At 37.6% G+C, this 23,900-nt stretch overlaps 3 protein-coding genes across 3 annotated transcripts in view; all 3 read left to right on the top strand.

The window, feature by feature from the left end:
* LOC134633471 (5-hydroxytryptamine receptor 3A-like) overlaps positions 1 to 515 on the top strand; it is a 45,181-nt gene extending 44,666 nt beyond the window's left edge. The window contains exon 9 of the mRNA XM_065471623.1: positions 450 to 515. Within this exon, the coding sequence (XP_065327695.1) occupies positions 450 to 515 (66 nt within the window). The remainder of the gene's footprint in view (positions 1 to 449) is intronic.
* Positions 463 to 12,912, top strand: LOC134633470 (5-hydroxytryptamine receptor 3B-like). Its single transcript, XM_063482308.2, has 13 exons — positions 463 to 570; positions 1,772 to 1,840; positions 2,482 to 2,645; positions 3,470 to 3,514; positions 3,661 to 3,770; positions 4,342 to 4,511; positions 5,238 to 5,398; positions 6,498 to 6,708; positions 6,785 to 6,961; positions 7,050 to 7,138; positions 7,375 to 7,500; positions 7,706 to 7,787; positions 12,884 to 12,912. The coding sequence occupies exons 1-13, from the start codon at positions 534 to 536 to the stop codon at positions 12,910 to 12,912; spliced, it is 1,470 nt and encodes a 489-aa protein (XP_063338378.2). The 5' UTR covers positions 463 to 533.
* A 2,509-nt stretch (positions 12,913 to 15,421) lies between these two features.
* LOC134633469 (5-hydroxytryptamine receptor 3A-like) lies at positions 15,422 to 23,861 on the top strand. The gene is made up of 14 exons (XM_063482307.1): positions 15,422 to 15,435; positions 16,199 to 16,379; positions 16,904 to 16,948; positions 17,069 to 17,178; positions 17,475 to 17,644; positions 17,765 to 17,925; positions 18,246 to 18,456; positions 18,555 to 18,734; positions 18,899 to 18,993; positions 19,196 to 19,321; positions 21,469 to 21,510; positions 22,888 to 23,090; positions 23,194 to 23,335; positions 23,856 to 23,861. Exons 1-14 carry the CDS (start codon positions 15,422 to 15,424, stop codon positions 23,859 to 23,861), a joined length of 1,686 nt encoding a protein of 561 aa, XP_063338377.1.
* The last annotated feature ends 39 nt before the right edge of the window (positions 23,862 to 23,900 follow it).

Here is a 23,900-nt window from a genome sequence, read left to right as displayed (position 1 = left end):
ACAAAATTATACTGAATACTGAAATTTCTTGTAATGGGTTATGTGGATCTTGTAGATATAATAAATAATTTGCATAAAGACTAATTTTGTCTTGTGAATTCTTGACTTGTATTTAAGCATTTGTTCTGCTGTATTGCTGCAACGTATGTTAAAGATGGAGAGAGGGTATCCTTGTCTGGTTTCCGGTGAAGTATTAACCTTTGGGGTGTGACCACATTTGTGGTTCCTGTGGCTCTGGGTGAAGTGTACGGTGCTTTGTTTTATCAAATGGATGAATGGCTCTCCTAATCCAAATCTGTGTGGGGTGCTGAATAGAAATGTCCAGTTTACTTGATCAAATGCTTTTTCTCCGTAGGAGATTCTGTGAGTATCCCTGCCCACTCTCTGCTGCTGCTGTTTGCTGGGTTCTTTGGACAACTTGTTTTTACATTTGCCCCACCCTCTTCTAGGGTAAGGCAGTGACTTTAATGGAGCAGGAAGCGTCTCGAGACCTCACAGAAGACGAGGGTGCTTAGAGACCTCTGAAAGCAGCGATGATCACTGATTTCTTCTTTCTGCTCATAATCATGGGTAAGCTAAGATTATTCTATTTTAATTCAGTTGGTAATTTAAGCATTTTATTTATTTATTTTAATTCAGAAACATTTTTTTTACTGCTGATAAATAAGTTCAGTTCAACTAACATGACATATAACATGGCATTAAATATAATGCCAAAATAAGTCTAATGTTTATGTACCTTACTAAATCTGCATTTTAGAATGAAAATGACCAAAGTAATATTAATCTGTGTATAAACAGTCTATCTTTTATTTTTCCATGATTAAGAGAATTCAGACATGGTTAAATTAGATTTTTTTTGTTGTTGTTTGAAATCTGAATTGAAGGACTTCAGTTGTTTAAATTGGTTTGCAATCTTACATTTAGTCACCGAACTGTCAAAATATTTAACAGTCTTAACATAAATTTCATCCAGTTTATCTGTCGAGTTGAAGAATATTCAAGGAACTTTAACACAACTGGATCTCTCTGGTGCAACAGTTTCCAGACACTATGACACAAAACAAACAAGCATTCAGACATACAGACAAAAACAACCTAGTCAACTGTTTATTTGTATTAGCAACCCAATACTAATCAACTGGATTGGTCAAAGGAAAAGGGACACCTGGCCTGAAAAACAGGACCATTGGTGGCCATTGGTTTGAATTCAGTGATTTTGGTTTGTTTGCTACCAGATTGATTTTAATGACTGGAATGTTTTATATTTAATTGACTGTTAAGGAAGGTCAGTTATTGATAACTCTTGAACAGGTTGATGTAGGCTGGACCAGCATCATGGATTTTGTTTGGATGACTTTTAAACTTTCTTGCAGTTAGTGTCATCAGGTTTGCTCTACGCACTGTCAGACAAAGCTAGAAGCTGACACTGAATTGTGGTTGGGCCAAGGAGCCATGTACTTGTAATGAGTGGTTATTTGAGCCTTTCCATTTGGCAGAGTGACTGATTTGTTTTAAATGTCAGCTGAAAACTCAGTTTTTTAGATTTTCTTTTGTAAAAGTTTCTGTTTTTCTGGTCATATGTTCTTTCAGTTCAACTATGATTTTAACCAAGACTTATGCACCTAATTTTGTACATATATATAATAATTTCTGTGTATGCATGTATACTTGTTTATTATATTTTGAGTTATACATTGAATGAAGCACTTTGTAACTGTTTATTGAAACTCTGCTAAACATTTTTGAGAACTTTGTTCTTTTATGTAAGGTGGACATGTCTCCAGTGTAGAGCTACCAGATGCTGATCAGCAAATAACCAATGGGACAATTATCGGAGGTATTATTAATCTATTTTCTCAAAAGCTTATTCGGTTGATTTTGTTTAAATTTGGTCAAAGTCAACTTGAAAATATTATTGTAAATAAAACATTTACTATTTTTGAAAGATGCTGTATCTTTTATTTCTAAGGATTAACATAGCAAATAATAAAGAGAAATCATATAGTCCATACCAGGTTCTAACATTAATGAAACAAAACCTCAGATTAACAAGAGCACATGATATATACGCCATATCCTGGTTATTATGAGGTGTACCTTAATGTATATCATCCCTTCCTGAGGTGATTGAATTAAAATATAAAATGTTTTTATGCAGAGTAGCACAAAAATGCATTCTTCTTAAACAACATCCCATTTTAACATCTGATAAAATGAATCTTGCAGACCTGGTCTCGTAGTCGACAAAAAGTCCTGTGCATATCAGGGTTTGATAAAAGTTTCTGAATTGGTGCATACTGCTACTTCTCAAGAAAAAAGCAATAGTGAGGATGGATGTGAGCAACAGGATTCCTAAAGGTTTTTTGTTTTGTTTTGTTTTGTTTTTGTTTCTTTAAAATCAGAAAGCACAGAAGGTGCCTATTTTTATTTTTACTGAAATAAATCTCTGATCGAGAATGCATTTTGATATCATTTCAGATAACGAAGCTGAAGTGGAGAAAGTCTGTAATTTTCAGGATATTGCTCAACACCTGAATCTGAACAAAGACAATTTTAAATACACTATGAGCCGGCCCATTTTAAACAACAGTCATCATACAGAAGTATGGCTCGAAGTGAAACTCTATGCCATCTTAGATATGGTAATTTGTTCTGGCATTTTTTTCATTATTAATGACAGTGAATATTTTTTTTTGCAATTGTGTGTCTGTGTGTGTGTGTGTGCGTGTAGATGTGTTTCCATGTGTACATGTTTTCTTGCTCATGAAACATATAATGTTACAGCACTCACTGACAAAAGAACTCATTATTATTATTATTATTATTATTATTATTATTATTATTATTATTATTATTATCATTATTACTGTTATTTACTCTGACTTGCGTTACTTGCCACAACCTTTTTTTTCAACTACACTTTCTTACATCAGTTCCTTTTTTATTTTTTATTTTTTGTATTAGTTTTTTCTGAGACGTATATTTGACACACAGTACTGAGATACAGTTTGTGAGTTGTGCCTCCGTGGTAGTGCATGACAGGTATCACTGGAGTACTTTAATGCTGATAAAATCGTAAAAATTCCAAGGCACGTTTCAAAGCACTACTGTCCATCACTTCCAATCAGACATGATATATGTAGTTACCTGTGTTTGGTGCAGTATGAACAACTTTTTGTTGGTGATTTTATTTGTCTCTATAGTATTATTATTATTATTATTATTATTATTATTATTATTATTTCTTGTTCGTGTTATTGTAGTAGTATTAATAACAATAATACTATTGCTGAATGAAGAGTTGGCTTGGAGGCAGCTTACACTTGAGCAGCAACTATGTATTTACCAGCAGAGGATATTTGCTGAGGCATAAGCTAATATGAGCTAACATTAGCTAACCTGACTGTAGTTGAGCTTGACATGAGTCTGCCTCAATAAACGCTATGTTCAAATTCTTTATTTACAGAGAGAAATTGACCAGACCTTAATTACTTACATTTGGGTTTATTTGGTGAGTTTATTCTTAGATATATCACAGGTATATATGGTTTTCCCTGTATTGTTAACATTTTAACTATTTGTTTCAATTATCTGTTTTTCATCTTCTCTTCCCATCTCTTTGCCCGTATCCCTTTCTTTTTGTACCCCTCAATGTAGAAGTGGCGCAATGAGTACATTGAATGGAAACCAGATGAATTTTGTGGAATTAAATATATAACAATTCCTACTTCATATCTATGGATGCCAGATATAGCTATTGAAGAGATGTAAGTTTGACACAACTGCCCATAAACACACACTCACATCTAATCCTTTTATTATAAATACATGCTACTGTTAAAACCTTAGGGTGACAGAAAATGTTTTCCTTATTGTAATTTATGAAATAAACATGCCAGATTGTTTTATTGTAAAAGGAAAGTGGCTCAAATCAAGCAGCATCTACTGGATTTGATAAAAAGTTACAAGAGAACTCGAAGAAAGGCAACCCAACAGTGCCATACTTTTCTTTAAATAAAATATTTTTTTGCCAGAATAAAAAAAAGTATATTTCAACAACATCCAATACGATTGGATTTTTAAATTATGATTCAGAATACAATAGCAATGACAAAGTATAACACATTTGTCTCTACTGCAATACCGGTGTCAGGTGAACCCACTGATCAATATATTGGCCAAATCGATTGTATCACTCGATTTACACCTCTAGCTGGTTTACTTTAGCACAAATTAGATAAAGCTGCAGACATAGTTATTTTCCATATTATGATATTACACAATTTTTGTTACTATCATTTGTACCATAATGGGTTGCTCTCATTTGTTCTCATACAGGACAGAGAAAGATAAAGCCTCTCCAAGTCCATATCTCAGCATATTTTCAGATGGTATGGTTGAATTTAGGAATGACCAGGTGGTGTTAAGCACCTGCAAGATGCATGTTTACAAATTCCCTTTCGACATCCAAAGTTGCAACCTCTCCTTCAAGTCTATTATGCATGAAGGTGAGTCCTGGAACTGCTGGAACTGCTATGGAGAGCCATACAAATAAGTTTGAATCAGTTCTGCATAATATTAGTTTTATCTTGTTATAAACACCCACTGGAGAGGGTAGACGTTACAAATAAGCAATGAAAATGTCAAATAGGCGTAATAAAAATGCCAGGATTTTATTGCTATTTAATCAATATTCCCAGCAACAACTGTGAACAGAAATCACATTTTTTTATAACATTTCAAAGACTTAACTTACGTAATATTGCTGTTTTTTGTGTAGATTAATTAGCTAATCTGCAGTTTTTCAGACATTTTCCCTGTCAGATTTGGACAGGAAACAGTTGTGACACCTGCAAGTTTGTCCTATTACAGCCCCAGAGTTTGCAAGCATGTAGTTAAATCTCTGAAAAATTAAAATTAAAATTAAAAAACACTCACCTTCAAATTTCCCACGATGTCATTAGTCCATTTTATTATGGTTTGGCTGGAAGAGGGGTACAATTAAAATGCTTTTTTTCTCAGGGCATACTAGCATGGGAGGATCCACTAAACACTCTTTGACAAACTCCTCATTAGAGAATGGCTTACCATTTTTGGTGATTTTATGGGAAATCACAATTGCATAGTTATCACTAGTCTGGGTTATCACTTTTTTGGAGTGTATATTCCTTGTTGATATGCTCAAATTTGTATTATTTATCACTTATCACATTTGTTTTTATATTCCACTTCAGATAAAGAAATATATTTACAGTCCAGCAGAAATGATACAATGCTCACAGAATGGTCTCGCAAGGTGATGCACACACAGTATGAGTGGCTGTTCATCAACATATCAGTCACCAGCGAAATTGTCAATCATTTTGGATTTGACCAAAATGCAGTCACTTACACTGTAAGTATTTCTGGAAACAGTAAAGAAAAGAAAACTCTTTCTTTTTCCTGTATCCTTCTACTGTAGCCACCTGGCACTGATTTCCACAGCAGGTGATGGATGTGCTGACTCTTGCTGCCATGTTTAGCCCAGTTCAGTTGTAGGGCAATCTATGAGTTGCCAAGTTTGCAATTGCATATTTATTGGCTGTATCATTTAAAGCTATCATAATCTCCAATATATGTTTGGGAGTGTATAGGACCAATAATAAAAGTGTATGTGAGAACAAAAAACACAAACAGCAAACAACATTGTCCCATAAAATAAATAAATATAAAGATATCTAATTTTTCAAACATGGTTACGTGCACCTTATCCCCCAGGTGCCTTTAAAGCCATTATGTTTCAGTAGAAACAATACAGGGTCATTTATGCACAGTATATTTTTGAAAACGTACACTATGTTCTGAAATCAGGTGGTGTCTCTGATTGTGACCACTGGTAACAATTAGTTATCCTTGATAATGTGTGGTGAAAAGGATTTGGCTAAATCAGCTTTAATGGAAGATAAGTCCAGTTTTACTTTTGATACTTTATACTTAATTTTTAAATAATGATATTTTTCATAGTGTTGTCTTTTCCTAAAGGAGTGGTTTGAATTCCTACACCGCTTGTCACTGTCAGCTAATAGCAAATATTTTTTGGCAATACATTAGATATTTATTTAACTATTGAAGTACTATTTTGCAATTTTTCCAACAGGAAAGAGTGCATAAAGGTGAAGGTGTCCATGTAGAGTGCAGCAATTATTTGTCATTGTCTTTCTGTCAGTCACTGCACGCCATTACGAGAAATATATATATATATATGTATATATATATATGTATATATATATATATATATATATATATATATATAGATAGATAGATAGATAGATAGATAGATAGATAGATAGATTCTGAAACCCAAATCAACACTGCATGGTTTGGCACATTTATCACCATTCACAACTTCTCATGGAACTCCTTTCTCTGTAGTATTTGAATAAAAGGTCACATAATACTTCTTTTAGTATAAATCTGTTTCTATTGTACCTAACCACCTGGGAAAAAATTCACAGATTACCATGAAGAGGAGGTCTGTCCTCTACCTTGCCAATTTCATCCTGCCAGTGCTCTTCTTCTTGCTTCTGGACTTATCCTCCTTCCTGATCTCAGACACTGGGGGTGAGAAACTCGGCTTCAAGGTCACTGTCTTGCTTGCTGTCACAGTGATGCAGCTTCTTCTCAATGAGATTCTGCCGAGCTCTTCAGACAGTATTCCACTTATAGGTAAGGAAGTGTGTTTGACTGCACATATAGTCAATAGTTATTTGTCCAAGTTAATATCACTGCCTGCTCTCCTCAGCTGTCTACTGCATTGGAGTTTTTGCTCTGATGCTGCTCAGCCTCCTGGAGACAATTTTGGTCAAGCATCTGATTGAAAAAGATTCTGCAATTGAAGATGAGACAGATGGAGACCGAAGCCTGGGGGAGAACTCTGGGAGCAACCAGGGCGGCCACAACTTCTGCAGCTGTTTTAGAGGTGAGCTTAATCATAGCAAACATTCCACAAATCTGCATGTAGTTTTAGTTGTGTTGCATTAATCCTTATGCCAAATGTGTTTTTCCAGAGATTAAGAGATGCAGTCCTCGTGCCTCTGTTGATGAGGTATCATCTCATGAAACACCATCTGTATCTTTGTCATCTCTCACCCAAAAGGTTGGTAAAACATTGTACTTTTTTCTTTTTGTATTTCACAAAAGTTAATTTTTAAAAGCTCTAGAAAGGGATGCTCGCATGAGAGAGATTGTCCTGCATCTTAAACCATGTATCAGAAGCGAATATTTTTATTTAATCAAAGTAGAAACAACCCAGAGTGTTAAATGCCAAAGTAATCATGAACCTTATTGGCCTAACATGTTGTTAATTACCTTTCTACAAAACCACTCTTTCAGGAGAGCAGCAGTAAACTGACAGAGGTGTCCGTTGCTCTGGAAAAAGTTTCCGATGAGCTGCGGGAGACTGGGAAAACAATAACTCTGCTCAGCAGCAACAGGAAGCCTGGCTACTGGACAAGAATGGTTAAAAAAATTAACAAAGTTTTCATCATTTCTTATTTGACTGCAGTCGTAGTGTTCTTAGCAATTATGGGTTTATTGTGGTACACTGCTGAAGACGAGTAGAGCTACAGTTTAAGAAAACAAACAAAACAAAAACAAACAAATACAAAAAAAAATCATTAACATATGCATGGACTGACGTGTTGTATATGGTTGTATCCCTTAGGTCGAATTTATTTCTCCTAAAGATGTTTGTGACAGTTGGGATCTTGGAGATGATGTCAACATTTTAAGTGAAGATGAGACTGGTGTGATTTTAAGACTAAAACTAAATTACTTTTGAAGTGACTGCAGCTGCAGACATACTGGTTGTAATCTGGTAACATTTCATTTTGTTCACAAATTGAGATTTAATCATTAAATAATGTAAAACTGTATGTAATCTAAAACAGTACAATTGTATAGTTGGACCCATTCTTCCATCCTCATATTTTAACTTACGGGTCAAAACAGATCATAAGGTATTTCCCCAGTGGCTTCAGCCAATCCTGTCTTCAGCAGTGTTTTTTGCATGTATCACATATGCCTTAATTATGACACGAATTGCAGTAGTTATTTTAATAAGTACTTGTTAAGGAAATGATAAGAATATGATATTAGGTATTTAATATGGAATGTACACAATGTAAATGTTCTGTTACTATTTTTAAATAAATAGTGAATGTAGTCAAAGTGTATTGTTTTGGAAGTTTAGCTCTTTGAATAAACAATGAAATGTAAATGCATGACATAAAGCAATGTATTTGTATATTCTCCATTTACATCTACATTCCACCACACTGGAATAAACATTTTTTCCCTACCCTGCATTTGCTGCATTGGTATAACTTGCGGTGCAGTTCTAAATGTATTGAGTGCTTAATGTAGTTTTTCAGTCAAGGTACTTACAATACTTAGTGGTGGTAAAGTTTATAGCTTTTATGTGAAAAACTCAAATGTACAGAGCCCTGAGACGTAAGGTGCAGGTAAGCAGCCTTCCTATGCACCAGGGAAAACTCCCATACAGCCTCTTCTGATATAAGTATTCGCATACCTGCCCACATCTTTCACAAGCTGGAACTGTAGAGTGAAATAGACTCCAGTCCTATCCAAGAGAGTTTAAGAGAGACAACTGTGACCTGTGGTGAGGTTGATTACGCCTATATGTTGCATTACTTAAAGGATCCTTCTTCTCACTTACAAATCCCTCAGTGCGATGTAGCTTAAGCACCTGTCTGACCTGCTGTACCCATACACACAGTCTTGGTTGATACGGTCCTCAGTCATGGTTCTGTTTTCTTTCCCTCATACCCATTTCCATAGTTTTAGGGACACAGCCTTCACTGCATCAGCCCCCATCCTATGGAACTCTCTGAGTTTTGCAATGCCCCATCACTGGACTCCTTCAAGTAACTTCTCAAAACTCACCTCTTCAGCAAAGCTCAACCTCTAATCTTTCTGTTTATTTATATATTTTTGTAAAGCGGCCTTGGGTTATTTAAAGGTGCCATACAAATTTAAGTTATTAATATCATTATTTTGGTCTTCCATGTCCTTACAACCAGTTTCAGCAACTTAAACTGCGAGTACCACCACCAAGGCCTCCACCCCTGAAAACCAACAGATAGCTAAAAACACTAAACAAAAGCTGGCATGGGGCTCCATAGCAGCTCCAGCAACTGGCCCAGTTCTCTTGTCTAGAAAGTGTTGAATTTACAGTTTAAATATGATGATATTCCTCCAATCACCGAACAAACTCAGCGCATGAAACAGAAGCTTAAAAACTGCACATACATTATTTGTCTGAATATCATTTTATACAGCCCATTTAAAATAATTTAATTAGACAAATAATGAGACACGCCTTGCAGATGAGGCCTTTTAGTGACCACAAGACCCTGGATACTGGTTTACATCTGTGACTGAGCAATCTTATCCAGACCTTACATCAACAAATTCAATGCAAACTATCGAATGTAGTAGTGTAAGTCATGCTTCCACTGGACTCATGTTCTCTAGAGTAATAGATCACTCTTCTCTATCTGGGAAGCCAATGAATGAGTCTGGCAGTTACCAGGAGAACAGTACTTGTCTGATTGCATTGTGCCTAGTGTAAAATTTGGGGGTGGGGAGGATTACGGTGTGGGGTCTTATTTTGCGAGATGGGCTGTTCCCTTTGTTCCATTACGATGTTAGTCTAGATGTTGGGTGTTAAAGGTTCTACATTATCTTAATGTAACCCCTGTCAGTGAGATAACATCAAATATTGTATCGAATTTAAAATATTGTTGCTCACCTTTAAAATTATAAATAATTTAGCCCCTACCTATTTTGTTGATCTCCATAGTCCATATGTTTCTGGGTGAGCCCTCAGGTCTAGACTTAAATATAAGGGTGACCTTGCTTTTGCCCTGGTTGCACCTAACCTGTGGAACAACCTTCTCATCGCTATCCGTGCGTCAGATTCCATTCTATCTTTTAAATCTTGTTTAAAAACTCACTTATTTAACATTGCTTTTCCATCTAGTTAGTGTCCCTATTTTATATTTGGCTCCATTTTTATCTATGTAGTTATATCTATCCATTCTTAGTAAGTTTGTTATTATATTCCCTTTTATATTTGTATAATTAGTGCCTTTAACCTGCTGACATATGTGGTACTTTGTTAGTGGCCTTTTATTTAATTTCCCTGTTTCTATTGTAAAGCACTTTGGTGTACCGTTGGTTTTTTTTTAATGTGCTATATAAATAAAGTTGTATTGTTTTGTATTGTAACATGCAGAGTAGCGGACAGAGCGAGTAGGTTCGGCCGGATGGCTCCCCGACCTCAGTCAGACAATGGGGGTATGTGGTGGGGGGTGGTCTGCAGTGCTGTTGCAGGGGAGATGGGCGCACCTGCACGGCATCTGTAATCATGACTCGCCGGCAAAAAGAGGTTGGCTGTTTGTCTGTGTTGTTGTTGTTCATGGGAGTCGGGCTGTGAGCTGGAAAGCTACAGTCAACTCAGTGTATTTGTGGCAGCAACCAGAGTACCATATTTTTCAGACTATAAGGCGTACTTAAAACCCTTTAATTTTCTCAAAACTCGACAGTGCGCCTTATAATCCATTGCGCTTTATGAATGAATTCTGGTTGTGCTTAAGCCGCACCGTTTGATAGATTGTTGGAACATTACGGCTAACAATCGGGAGCCTTGCAGCGTGATATGTACTGTGCTTCAACAATTATTACTGTATTGTGTGTGTATAAGGACCCCAAATGGCACCTGTTAAGAGACATGCTTAAGAAGTGGATTTCAAACTCAAGGCTATCAGTTACGCAGTAGAACATGGGAAGAGAGCAACTGTGAAAGATCAACATTTATGAATCAATGGTACAGAAATGGAGGAAGCAAGAAAAATGAGTTGAGTAAAGTTTGATTTATCTGATTATTTTGTTTCACTTAATGCGCCTTATAATGCGGTGCGCCTTATGGTCCAAAAAATACAGTAAAGAAAATGTTAAAGAGTGGTGAAATGTTTCGTTGTTCAGATGAAATTTACCAGTCAGACTATAATTTACCAGTCAAGATGTGTTTATTTTCCTCTCACACACTAAGTAAACAACATAACCCTAGTTAAAGAAACCTAGGGCTAGGCTGAGCGGAGAGGAACTCCTCAGTAGTCCTGCTTCTCATGTAATGGCCTCCCCACTGTTGAGAGCGTGGTGAGTACGGTGCTGCGTATATCTATTAGGGTACCTAACTGAAGGTAAGTGTAATGTTTCACTAAAAATAAAATTTTGTGCATTTGGCTTTGTAAAGATAGTAAATAACCTGAATAACAGCTGTTGTTCACTGACATCTGAGCTGAGTGTAGCACAATAAACTCATTGTAAATAACTTGGTTTTTCTTTTTTTCAAACAGGATCTTTCTGCTTCCTCTAATGGAGCACTTAACAGTGTTTTTTCTCCTCACACTTATCTCGTGCTGCTATGGTTAATGAATATGTGAAAATCTAAGAGCTTTCCAACCCACATCCTGTCCAACATTAATAAGGAAATGTACAGTTGTCTAGATATATTTCAAAGATCTCTAAATAACAGGACCTGTTGTGCAATCTGACACATTTTTTACATTATTATTTAAACAAATACACCTGAACATGAATTGCTTTTTATTTATAGTCTTTATTGTCTAGTTTCATAGACAAGACCAGAACAATAAAGATTCATTTTTTTCTGTAGTAGAATAAGAAAAAAAAAACCCAAGTAAATCTGTGACAACATCTGCTCAAAAAGATAATTTAGTCACTGTATTTTGAAGTTTATTGTTTTTTTTTTATTTTGTTTTATTAAAAGCTAATGTTAATGCACTTCAGTTGTTTGGATTTAAATGAAACTGATGTCAGTCTGATTCACTCACTTTTAATGATTAATCCTACTGTCCATTTTCCTAAAAGAAAAAAAAAACAATGGATGAAGCAACAACAAAAACAAAAGCATCTGAAACCTGTCAGAGTAGAGTGCGGACACTTTGGCAGAAAAAAATTAAAAAGTTTTTATCCAAAGTAGCAAGAAAATAAACTATTCAACCTGACTGATGCTAGGATGATAGAGGCTTGGGCTGTATAACAAGAGTTTGGTTAATAACAGGAGGCTTACTAATTTTACTTACTAATTTTGCAGCCTCAACCTAAAACATTTTTTATTAGTTCCTGTTATATCAGCTGTTATGCTGATGCATAGTATGCTGATCCCACTGTGTTAGGATCGATATGCGGGTAGAAACACAATTGGTCTTTACATTTGCTCTGCACTAGAAGAGGGCAGGACAGTGACATCAATAGAGTAGGAAGAATCTCTGAACAGCACAGAGAGGGTGAAGATGCTCTCTGATCACTCAAGGCTACAATGATTGCAGGTTTCTTCTTGCTGCTGCTACTTGTGGGTAAGCTGAGATCTTTCCAATTTAATGCAGATGACAATTTGGACCATTTTTGTTTAATTTTATTATATTTTATTCAGCAACACTGTTTTTACTTGGAATTGATAAAACGTATTTCAGCAGAGGGGCTGCTTGGCTCTATAAGTAGCCAGTAAATACATCCTGTTTACTAAATTATATTCCACATTTAATCAGTTTACTAAAGCCAGCATCTTAGACTGAAAAATGAATAAATATTGGTGAATAAGTTGCCTGCCTTCTGATAACCCAGATAGATATTTTCTGTAAAATTTCTGCTGCAACCTCAATACAGGGATAATGAAAATGGTCTATTGGACAACACAAAGTACATAAATACCAACATTTTCAATAGCTCACCTTATGATATATGCAGATTAGCAGTAGGAGTGTGAATGTTGTCTTTTTCTCTGTGTGCATAGACTACCGCAGTCTGGCGACTTCTGTATGATGCACACTGACTCTGGCACTATGTCAGCTGGTGTAGTCTCCAGCCCCACCAACATCCTGAACTGGATGTGTAAGAAAATAGATGGATGTTTAATTTGGTATGAAATCTTACATCAGTCGGAGTAAACCAGCTTAAGGAGTAGTTTCACTAGAAATTTTAGGGAAAATTTTTTAAAGAAACTGAAAATGCAACAGAACCGAAAAGAAAAAAAAAACAGTCCTGCTGGAGCACAGCTTGCAGACACTGAGATGAAAACAAACAAATATTCTGTTTATTCACATTAGTGGAACAATAGGAACAGAAGCCAGGGCAATAAAATCGGACCTTGGGAATTTGGTTAATAGCTGGTAGCCAGAGGTTATGGCTGGTCCAAGCACAGGAAGGAATAGTTGTTCCTATAAGCTGCTACTGGATGTATTCCAAAACTAAGGTCCTATGTTGTGATCTTCACTGTGACAGCAAAGCATTTTATGCCTCAGGAAGCAAACCATCTCAAAAGTTTTGAGACAAATATTGTCCTGTTTTTGTCTAATATAGGATTCTAGCTGATAACCAGTCTTGGCTTTGCTATGTTGTATTTTATGTTCCATGGTGCACCAAATATTTTCATTCGGTGAAAAGTGTGGTCTGTATGGATGCCAGTTCACCACCTGGATTCGTCTATCATTCTATTATGAAAGATGCTATAGATAGAATATGTAAATTTTTGAATATGTGATTGTGTTGCTGAAATATGTAAGCCATCATCTGGGAGCAAATGTTTATTTAAAACCTGTACATACATTTCTGGATATTTTATACCTTTATGCATAAATTACTGTACTCTTCCATGCCAGGTGAAAATGACTCCAGTTCAGAGCTACAAGATGATCAACAGATGATCAATGAAACCACTATCAGAGGTACAGAGTAAAGACAGTCTATCTATCTATCTGTCTGTCTGTCTCTGTGCAAAAGTCTTGAGCCACCTAACTATTTTATGAGAAATGATCTCTTGTTTCTGTGAGCCCACTTACCACTGATCTATGACAAGGCCAATAAATAGGCAACTTGCATCTCACAAAAACACAGGATAACACAGTTGAGGACATCAAAAAAAATGTTTTCACCAAACAAAGGAATTCTTAATTCTTAAAGAGCTATTAGGCAAAGACATATGTCAGCATGGTGTGCAGTGTGTACTTAAAATTTGAAAAATTTGAAAATGAAACTGATCCTTCAGTCCAGTCTCCCATTTTGCCAAAGCCCATCAGAAATGGTTTTAGTGGAAGATTGGCTTTGTTATGGTTTATGGCTGTATTTCAGTGAATGGTGTTAGGGATCTTGTCAAAACTTCTTTTTTTTTTTTTTATTGCCTGTCACGTTTGGATCTTTTGCCATCAGAATTATTGTCTAAAGGCGAAGAAAGATGCCCAACGGATTTACTTTACCAAATGGACCATCCCAGCCTTGCCGTAATGGTCTATTTGATTCACCTTTAACTGTTTATTTTATTTTCACTTGTTGTATGCGGGACAGACTTTACCGGGGGAAAGAAAGGGGAGAAGGAAGGAGGGAAAGAAAAACAGCTGGGAAGAGGGACGGGGAAAAAGGGCAAAAAACAAAAACCAACAGAATAAGCAGACAACAAATACATATTGACCACCTGGATCACCTGTTGAGAAAGAAAAAAGAAAACAAGCAGAAGAAAACAAGAGTAACAGAATAAACAACATCACAATGATATATGGGAATATGGCAGTAAATACTAAATGTTAAACATTATTGTGCAGCACGTAAGATTGACAGCGCACAGTGTGCTTTGAGGTAGGAGCCAAAAAGGGTGTAGTTTGTGTGTGTGATCACCTGTGTGTACACCTGTGAGCATGGACGCGCTTGATTTTTTAAAAGGTTCCTTCATGTAATGATCTGCTAGAGGGTGTGGGGGGCCACTGCCCCGTCCTCCAGGGCATGAAGCAGGTGTGGAGGAGATCAAAACTCCAGACATCCAGAGGCCCCCAGAACACAAGAGACCAAGGAAGACCAACAGAGGGGCAGCCGCGCCACAATCCCAGAAAGAGCTGAGGAGAGTCCCAGATGAGGGGTCACTCAGCAGCCGCGGAGCAGAAGCCAGGGGGGGTTGCAGTGACGTGCCCGTGAGCTCCGCCGGCAGCCAGCCGTGCCTGAGTGACCGAGCCCCGGGCCGAGAGGCCGAGGGCACCCCACCTCCGAAGTGGCCCGAGCGAGCCCCAGGCTCCAGGCCCTGATAAGCAGCCGCCAAGGAGTGAGCCGGTGTGTACCTGGGCGCCCACCCCCGGACACAAAGAACCACCAACGCACCGATGTCTGAGGGCGTCCGCCACCAGCGGGGGAAGTGGTGGGGGGAGATAGGCCTCCAAACCTTGGAGGACCTGAGATCTTGTCAAAACTGATAGAAGTATGAAGAGAAAAGCACTGTTAGTTCTGATCCATGCAATGCAATCTGAAAAGAATCTGATAGGCAACAGCTTCATTTTTCAACATGGCAATGATGCCGAATATCCTGCCAGTGCTAAAAAAGCATAACTGGATAAAAAAACAAAAAACAAAAAGGGATGCTATCAGTCATGGATTTGCCTTTCATGAGCCCAAATCACAAATTTCTTGAAATCTTGAAAGAGAGTGGACTGAAAGGCAGCAAACCTTCAAAATGCTTTGAATGTCCTTCAAGAAGCCCTGATAACTATTTCTGAAGACTACTTGAGGAAATCACATTAACACTTGCCTAACAGAGTCCAGATTGTCTTGAAGAATAAAGGTGGTCATGCTAAATATTGACTTTCAAGCTTCTTAGAATTGGTTTTGTCTCATATACAGTATTCCTACACATGTTTGTAGTTGTTTCAATAGTATCTCCACCCATTACCCACTTTTAAAGCTAAATATAAAGAAAAGATGGTGACTCAAGACTTTTGCACAGTACTAAGCATGCCAATAAATGATGTAGTATTCACTCAGGATCTAATAATCAGCAAAACTAAAATATAAAATAATTTTATGTAAAGGAGAAAATAATGAAAATCAATGTCTGTAAATACCAGTGTATTTAAAATATTTTTATTAAAGGATTGATTAAATAAAACTTAGTCATGACCTTTTAGTGAACAAAAGGCCTCTGGATATATAAGAGTTTGATTAAAAGGTTCTGAGGTATTACTTCATGTATTGCAAATACGCCAAAAGCTAATAAGCAATAATGATGTCTGGTGAGCAACAGAATGGGAGTTTCTTTGTGTTTTTCATCTCATAAAAGAAATCGCTGATATAGAATGTGTTTTGATGTCATTTCAGATAATGAAGTGGAGAAACTCTGTAATTTTCAGGCGATTGTACGCCACCTGAACCTGAGCAAAGACAGTCTTAAGTACACTATGAGCCGGCCCATTATAAACAACAGCCATCATACAAATGTGTTGCTTGAAATGAAACTCTATGCCATCCTGGATATGGTAAATTGTTTAAGCTACATGCATGTGTGTGTTTTCCTTTGAATGATAATGAATATTTTCATTGCCAAATAGTTTGTGTGTGTTTCTTAATGGCAAAAAAGCCATCTGCCAAAGAGGAGATAATCATTTAAACCATCATGTAGTCCTGCTGGAGCCTATCCCAGATGCCATGGGCATTAGCAGGGTACAGCCTGGACAGGTTGCCAATCTGACAACCATTCCCACTCGAATCTATGGGCAATTTAGAATCGCCAATTAACTGAATTAACTAAACAAGAAGCTGGAGTTGGGTTGAAAAGCAGCTTGCAGATAAGCAGCAACAGTGTACAGGTTAAAGAAAAGTTTATGGCGTGCCCAATATGAAATTCAATTTAATTCACTTTTATTTACACAGCACCAAATCACAACAACAGTTGCCTCAATGCGGTTTGTATTTTAAGGTAGACCCTACATTAATAATTCACAGAGATGTATGCTTTAGCTGAAGTGTGAAGCACCTAAATGAACATTGTTATTTTTTTCAGAGAGAAATTGACCAGACCTTAATTTCTTACATTTGGGTTTATTTGGTGAGTTTTCTCTTAGAAATACACATTTTTCATTGTATTGTTGAAATTTAAATTGCTTGAAATGACATCTTTTGTATTTTTTCCTTGATTTGATGACTTTCCTCCCATTGCCCTGTGTAGGAATGGACAAATGAGTACATTAAGTGGGACCCAAATCAATTCTGTGGAATTAAGGATATGACAATTCCTACTGCATATTTGTGGATGCCCGATATAACTATTGTAGAGATGTAAGTTTGACATATATAAGCATAAACTCACACTCAAAGACCCACTCAGTCTCTCCACTTGATTATGTTGAGGTGGGTTGTAATTAAGATGTGACTGTTCAGTGCATCATGTGATTTGATTCTTGTAGGAAGCCAAAAGTCAAAAGTAGCATTTTTAGTGCTTACAGTCTGTCAATGCTCATAACGTGGGAGGAGCGACCAAAAGAGAAGAAAAGAACTAAATGTCATGTATTTGTTTTGTCTTTCTCTGATGCTGCCATTGGTAACATAATCAATTCTCATTTCTTCTCACACAGGACAGAGAAGGATAAAGCCTCTCCGAGTCCTTATCTCTGCGTCAACCACGATGGTGTGATCGAATACAGGAATGACCAGGTGGTGGTGAGCACCTGCAAGCTGCACGTGTACAAATTCCCCTTTGACTTTCAGAAGTGCAACATATCCTTCAAGTCTATTATGTACTCTGGTGAGGACATAACAGGTTCTGTTAATGTATGCTGTTCATAAACACACACTACCACATGCCAGAACATATATTCTTTCCTTCTTGATCTTCTCACCGTAATTTTTTTATGTTCGACTTCAGATGCAGAAATAAAGTTACAGCCCGACAACAGCAATAAAACAGTCACAGAGTGGTCTCGTGACTTTATGCAGACACAGTATGAGTGGCTCTTTGTCAACATGTCAGTCACCAACAGAACTGTCAATGAGTTTGACTTCAATCAGCTTATGGTTGTCTACACTGTAAGTATTTTTGGAAACAGAAACACAGAACACATGAAAGCTGTTCTGTTACCCATTGCCCTGGTTTTTGTTTAGAATAGGATGACTCTGGCAATCAAGAAGAAAAAGCAAATGGAGACAGAGGCAAGGATTAAATGGTAGAAGTTGAAGAAAGAAGAATGTTGCATGGAGTTCAGGGAGGAGTGGAGACAGGCTGTGGGTGGGAGAGAAGAGAGTTATAAAATGAGTGAGAAAGTGCAGCTGAAGCGGTAAAAACATATGAAGCTCTTTGTGCATCTTTACATGTATGAAGTAGGATGATTAACCACCTTATTTCACAGATTACCATGAAGAGGAGGTCTGTCCTCTACATTGCTAATTTCTTGCTGCCAGTCTTCTTCTTCTTGGTTCTGGATTTAGCCTCCTTCCTTGTATCAGACAGTGGAGGTGAGAAACTTGGCTTCAAAATCACTGTGCTGCTTGCTGTCACGGTGATGCAGCTTCTCCTCAATGAGATCTTGCCCAGCTCTTCAAACAGAATTCCACTTATAGGTAAAGAAGTGTGGTGTATTTGACTGCATTTAATGAATAAATCATGCTACTGAGTGATCAAGTAATTTATCCACATTAATGCTGGCTGCTTTCCTTAGCTGTCTACTGCATTGGGGGGTTTTCTCTGATGCTGCTCAGCCTCTTGGAGACTATTTTGGTGATGCATCTGCTTGACAAAGACTCTGCAGCCCAAGATAATGAGACAGATGGAATCCAAAACCTGTCAGAGAACTCCGGGGAAAAACAGGACATATTCAACTTTCAGAGCTGTTTTAGAGGTGTGATTAATAATAGCAATCACTCTACAAATATTTGGATTTAAACTCTATCGACCACTTTTGCAGATTTGTGTTTAGTCACAGATTAAATAATCACAACGGCAGGTTATATCCACTAGTTAATTTTAATTGTGTTTGATTTATCTTTGTTTCTCTTACTCCAGACATAAAGAGAAGTAGTCATTGTGCCTCTGTCTCTGGGGTATCTGCTGAGGAAACACCATCTGTGTCTTTGTCTGTATCATCTCTGACCCAAAAGGTTGGAATTCATTTTATTTAATTTCAAAAAAGTATAATATCAAAACTATTGAAAGGGATTATGCTGGCATTATCCTGAACCCTAGCATATATATCAGAAGCAAACACTTTTATTTAATCAAAGTGGAAACAAACCAGTATGTCAAATCAAGAGTTGACCTAAAATCTTGTCAATTACCTTTCTACAAAACCTCCTTTTTTAGGGTAGCAGCAGTAAACTGACAGAGGTGGCCTTTGCTCTGGAAAAAGTGTCAGATGAGCTGCGGGAGACTGGGAAAACAGTGACTCTACTCAGCAGCAACAGGAAGTCTGGCTACTGGACAAGAATGGTTAAAAAAATCAACAAGTATTTTGTGATTTTTTATTTGACAGCAGTCACTGTGTTCTTAGCAATCATGTTTTCAATGTGGATCGATGTTGAAGACTAGCAGGACTAAAGTTTGAAAAACAATATTCAATCATTAACATGAATATGATGTATTAGTCTCTCTTTTATACCTGTAGTTTCCATTGGTTACTTGTGGACTTCCTGCTTTGCTTATATAAAAGGTTAAATTTTAGTTATAAAGACCATCACTTAAGTCTCCATTTGGGTCCCTTTGCATGAATTCCAATATATTTGCATTTTATTGGGTGATGAACATAAGTCCACTTTGAACTGACATTAATTCATTGCTTTTATTAGTAAAAAATGAAAAAATAAAATAAAAATGAAAGCCTACGGACAAGCCTACATAATATCATATTTGCATTTTTAAACATGCTTTTTTCACTTTAATGTGCTGTCCCAAAGTACTTCTGTTTTTTTTCTCCCAGATAACTGCAATTCACAGGGTATCTTGTCTTTTTTGAACCATTCTCTCTAAACCAAACAGATGGCTGTGTGGGAAAATCCCAGTGAATCGGCAAATTCTAAACTATGTATCCATGTGAAAATATGTTGTAGAAGAAAATTTAATTTAAGGGATTATTAATTTTTTCAGTCACAACTGTTAAAATTATACAACCATATGTAACTGACATAATTATACATTTCAGTCTTAACAGAGTTGTAGTTTGTCTATAGTAATTATAGGCATTTTCAAACTGGCTTTTGTTGTTGTTGTTTGTTAAATTATTTCAATCATGTAAACAATATACAAAGTTCATTTGGCAAAGAAAAGAAGAGAAAAATGCTATACAAAATAAAGCTAATACATTTCAATATTGCTTTAACTGTTCTGATTCAGTTACATATCGAAAAGGACTGAGAAGAAGTACACAGTTATTTAATCCCACCCCTTTGCCATAAGTTATCAGCCAATATTTAGTTAGCTTTCTTATTGGTTGTCTTCAAATCACAAATACTACTAATAATAATAGTAATAATATGCTTTTATTCCATTTATTTCTTTCCCGCTTATCCAATTAAAGGTTGCTGGAGCCGAACCTATATCCCTGCTTAGTGACTGAAAAGAAAGTATTTTTACCATCAAATTCCGGTCCATAAGTCTTCATTAATAGGGGTTTTTGACCAACAATGATCATGCAAAAACTGTTTTCAACATGTGTACAATCATTCTAGCTGAAAAACTGCTGAAAAACTGCTATTGTAGTAGTTGTGGGAGTCTTCTAGTGGGTATGTGATTTTAGCGGCAGCTGTTCCATGCTGTTCGTGTTCTGTTCTCAGGAGAAACCTTACCGTTGTAACGGACTGGCGCCGGCAACTACTGATCTCCGCGCATGTATGTAGGGAGCAAGTAGAGCCGCGGAGACCTGGCTTGTATGGTCTTATGTTGCTGACAACGAATAAAGGTCTGTTGTTTGATTTAACTGACTGGCTTCGAGTTATCCGGCTAACCTCCACACCATATGCCCGTTGGACCTGCTAGCCGCTCCTTCCTCGCCAGACTGCTGTTACACTGCGCCTTCTTCACTGTTTTGTTCATGTGAACTGACCATGTGAGATCCTCCACCAGATGTACACCTAGGAAATAGAAGCTGCTCACTCTCTCCACAGCAACGCCGTTGATGGTGATGGGGGTGTGTGCTTTTATACATCTCCAGAAGTCCACTATCAACTCCTTTGTCTTTGTGACTTTGAGGGTAAGATGGTTCCTTCAGCACCAAAGTGTCAGGGTGCTTACCTCCTCCCTGTAACCCGTCTCATCACCTTTGGCAATAAGACCCACCACTGTTGTGTCATCTGCGAACTTCACAATGATGTTGGAGTTGCTAGTGGCCATGCAGTCGTAGGTGTAGAGTGAGTACAGAAGAGTGCCAGTACACACCCTGTGGAGCACCAGTGTTCATTATGACGGGGGATGAGTTTATGCTGCCCATTCTGACCACTTGGCGTCTGTCAGACAGGAAGTTAAGGATCCAGCTGCTGCAAGAGCTGCTCAATCCTAGATCCTGTACAGCTTCGAGGGAACGATGGTATTGAATGCTGAGCTGTAGTTTACAGCATTCTCACATACGTGTCTCTCTTCTCCAGGTGCGAAAGGGCAGTGGTGTCATCAGTGGACCTGTTGTGGCGGTATGCAAATTGTAGAGGGTCCAGTGAGTCGGGTAGCATTTTATGTAGATAAAACACCTAACAGTTCAGACAAATCATATGTTGATTCAATAGTCAATTTATTTTGCGAAATAAATTGACTAAATAGCACTTTTATTGCAATCACAATCAAACGGAAAGTCACACAGAGGAATGAATCCAAACTAAGACACAAAACTGGATGTGAACCGTTAAATATATTGAGTCCTTCAGTAATGGACTCAGTATATTCCTGTGCTGCCATGATTAATGCCTCTGTTAGTGCCTCTGTGCTGTCTTTCATTCCAGCTTTGTCCAGTCATTAGTAGGGTTTCTGGATGTCAGCCACTTCCTCCATCTACTGGTAGTATGTACCGTACAGGGGCCTTTCTTTCCATGATGATTCTTCTCCTTGCTCTTCTTTGTCGGGTTTCTACTGCCTGAGGTATTCACTAAGAACACGGTCAGTTGTGGCCATGCACCAGCCCTCAGCCTCCTTCCTTCCATTTAGCGTACAGTCTCAGGGTGCTGGATTTGGAGTGAAACCCTCCATGCATGGTCAGGAGCTTCCTTGTCTTGATATCAGTGGTTTCTATCTCCTCCTCTGCAGGGCTCTAGAGTGCGACCAATTTCTCAATGGTGCGACAAAAAAAAAATACTTGGTCGCACCGGTGCAACCAAGTATTTTCTCGGGAAAAAAAAAAAAAAAGTTTCCGCAACTCTGAAAGTCTCTGAAAGTCTCTGTGTGTTCAACAACAGACACACATTATGCCCATGTCGTGTTCTAAACCAATCAGAGATAGTCAGAGGCGGGGACCTGTGATTGGCCGTGGTCCAGATATTCCTGCAGGCCTACGTGTGTTTACGTTTGAAAGTGTGGGCGGATAGAGAAGGGTGAGTAGCCCAGGTCCGATAAAAGTGTATGAAGTTGGTATTGAGAAAATATGAAAAGAACAATTGATAACTTTTTCGTTAAGTTAAGGCCTGATCAGTCCAAAATTCTGAGCCAGCGCTCTGACACGGAGCCATCAACCTCTCAGTTTTTTTCAAACACTGGTCCGGAGACAGCATCAGAAAATGAGCCACATAGGATCGACTCCCACCCGGAGCCCACTGAAAGTAAAAGTGAGAAAATGTATAAATTTCGAATCGAGTGGCTTGACCAGTTTCCCTGGCTAAGATACAGCCAAGCTGACAATATGATGCACTGCATTTATTGTCGCGAGTGTGGAAAGGCCATGGCCGGCAACACTGCATTTGTCACTGGTGCTAATACCTTTTTAACTTGAAATGCTGAAAAAGCATACAGTATCGAGAAGACACATTATATGCCGCGATAAATGCACTGCCCAAATGTCCCCTATTCCCACTGCCTTTCAGCGGCAGGCAGCAGTAAACAGGTCATCGGAGGAGGCCGAGATGATCATTAAGTTTAAGATCGCCTACAATATTGCCAAAGAAGAAGTTCCGTTTACTAAGTTCAAAGATGCCACTTTTGTGGCCTTTTTTTTATTACAGATGTGTTCAGTGGTATTAGTAAGTTTAGTCTCCTACTTCAAAGGAATGATGTCATCCTACCACAGGTAAGTGAGACAAAGTGGGATGTGTAAATTTGAATTGTGTTTGTGGTCATCTTCAACTTTTTTAAAAATACTGCACTGCTATACCCAAACAGGTCGTTTGCAGACTGGAACAACTGCTGGTGACCACAGAGGTAATGGTTGCAAGACCCAAGCCTCATGGAAGACTGTCAGAGTTCCTGACTGACATGAGGCTGCAGAGGAGGCAGCAGGATAAAGAAGGTGAAATGGCAGTCTACAAATTCCAGGTAGGCCTACATATAGCTGTGTCTCGTATTTAAACAGAGAACACTATTTATTATTTCATTATTATTTTTTATTTATATTTGCACAAACATTTCTAATATCAATATCACAATCTATATTTTTTGTTTATGCAATACACAGACAATAACACTCAAAGGAGAGGCATCAAATCTGGCTGAAGATGGTGTTGCTGCCACTAAACTTAAAAAAGTAATGGATGCAACAATCAAATCCACTGTGAAAAATCTGAAAGCAAGATTCAGTAGTCTCCTAGGCAAGTGTGTTAAATACATGTAGATAAGAAATAGTTTTATTATTGTTAACAGCATTGTTATATTTTTATTTTCATTTATTAAAATGTATTTGTTCTTACAACAGAGGAGAGTGCTTCTGAGTCAGCCACAACCAAAGCTGTCAAATGCTTCAACATTTTCAATCATGATAGTTGGCCAGAGAACAAAGAGGATTTAATGGACCATGGTGCTGATGACCTTGCTTTTCTCTTGGATCACTTCTCCACAGTCCTGAGAAGGTAGCTGGTGGATTGCTGTGTAAACCACATCATTT

The sequence above is a fragment of the Pelmatolapia mariae genome, linkage group LG8, assembly GCF_036321145.2.
Source record: "Pelmatolapia mariae isolate MD_Pm_ZW linkage group LG8, Pm_UMD_F_2, whole genome shotgun sequence".
Lineage (NCBI taxonomy): Eukaryota > Metazoa > Chordata > Actinopteri > Cichliformes > Cichlidae > Pelmatolapia > Pelmatolapia mariae.
The sequence above is the reverse complement of the archived record's forward strand: the minus strand, read 5'-3'. Positions and strand labels throughout refer to the sequence as shown.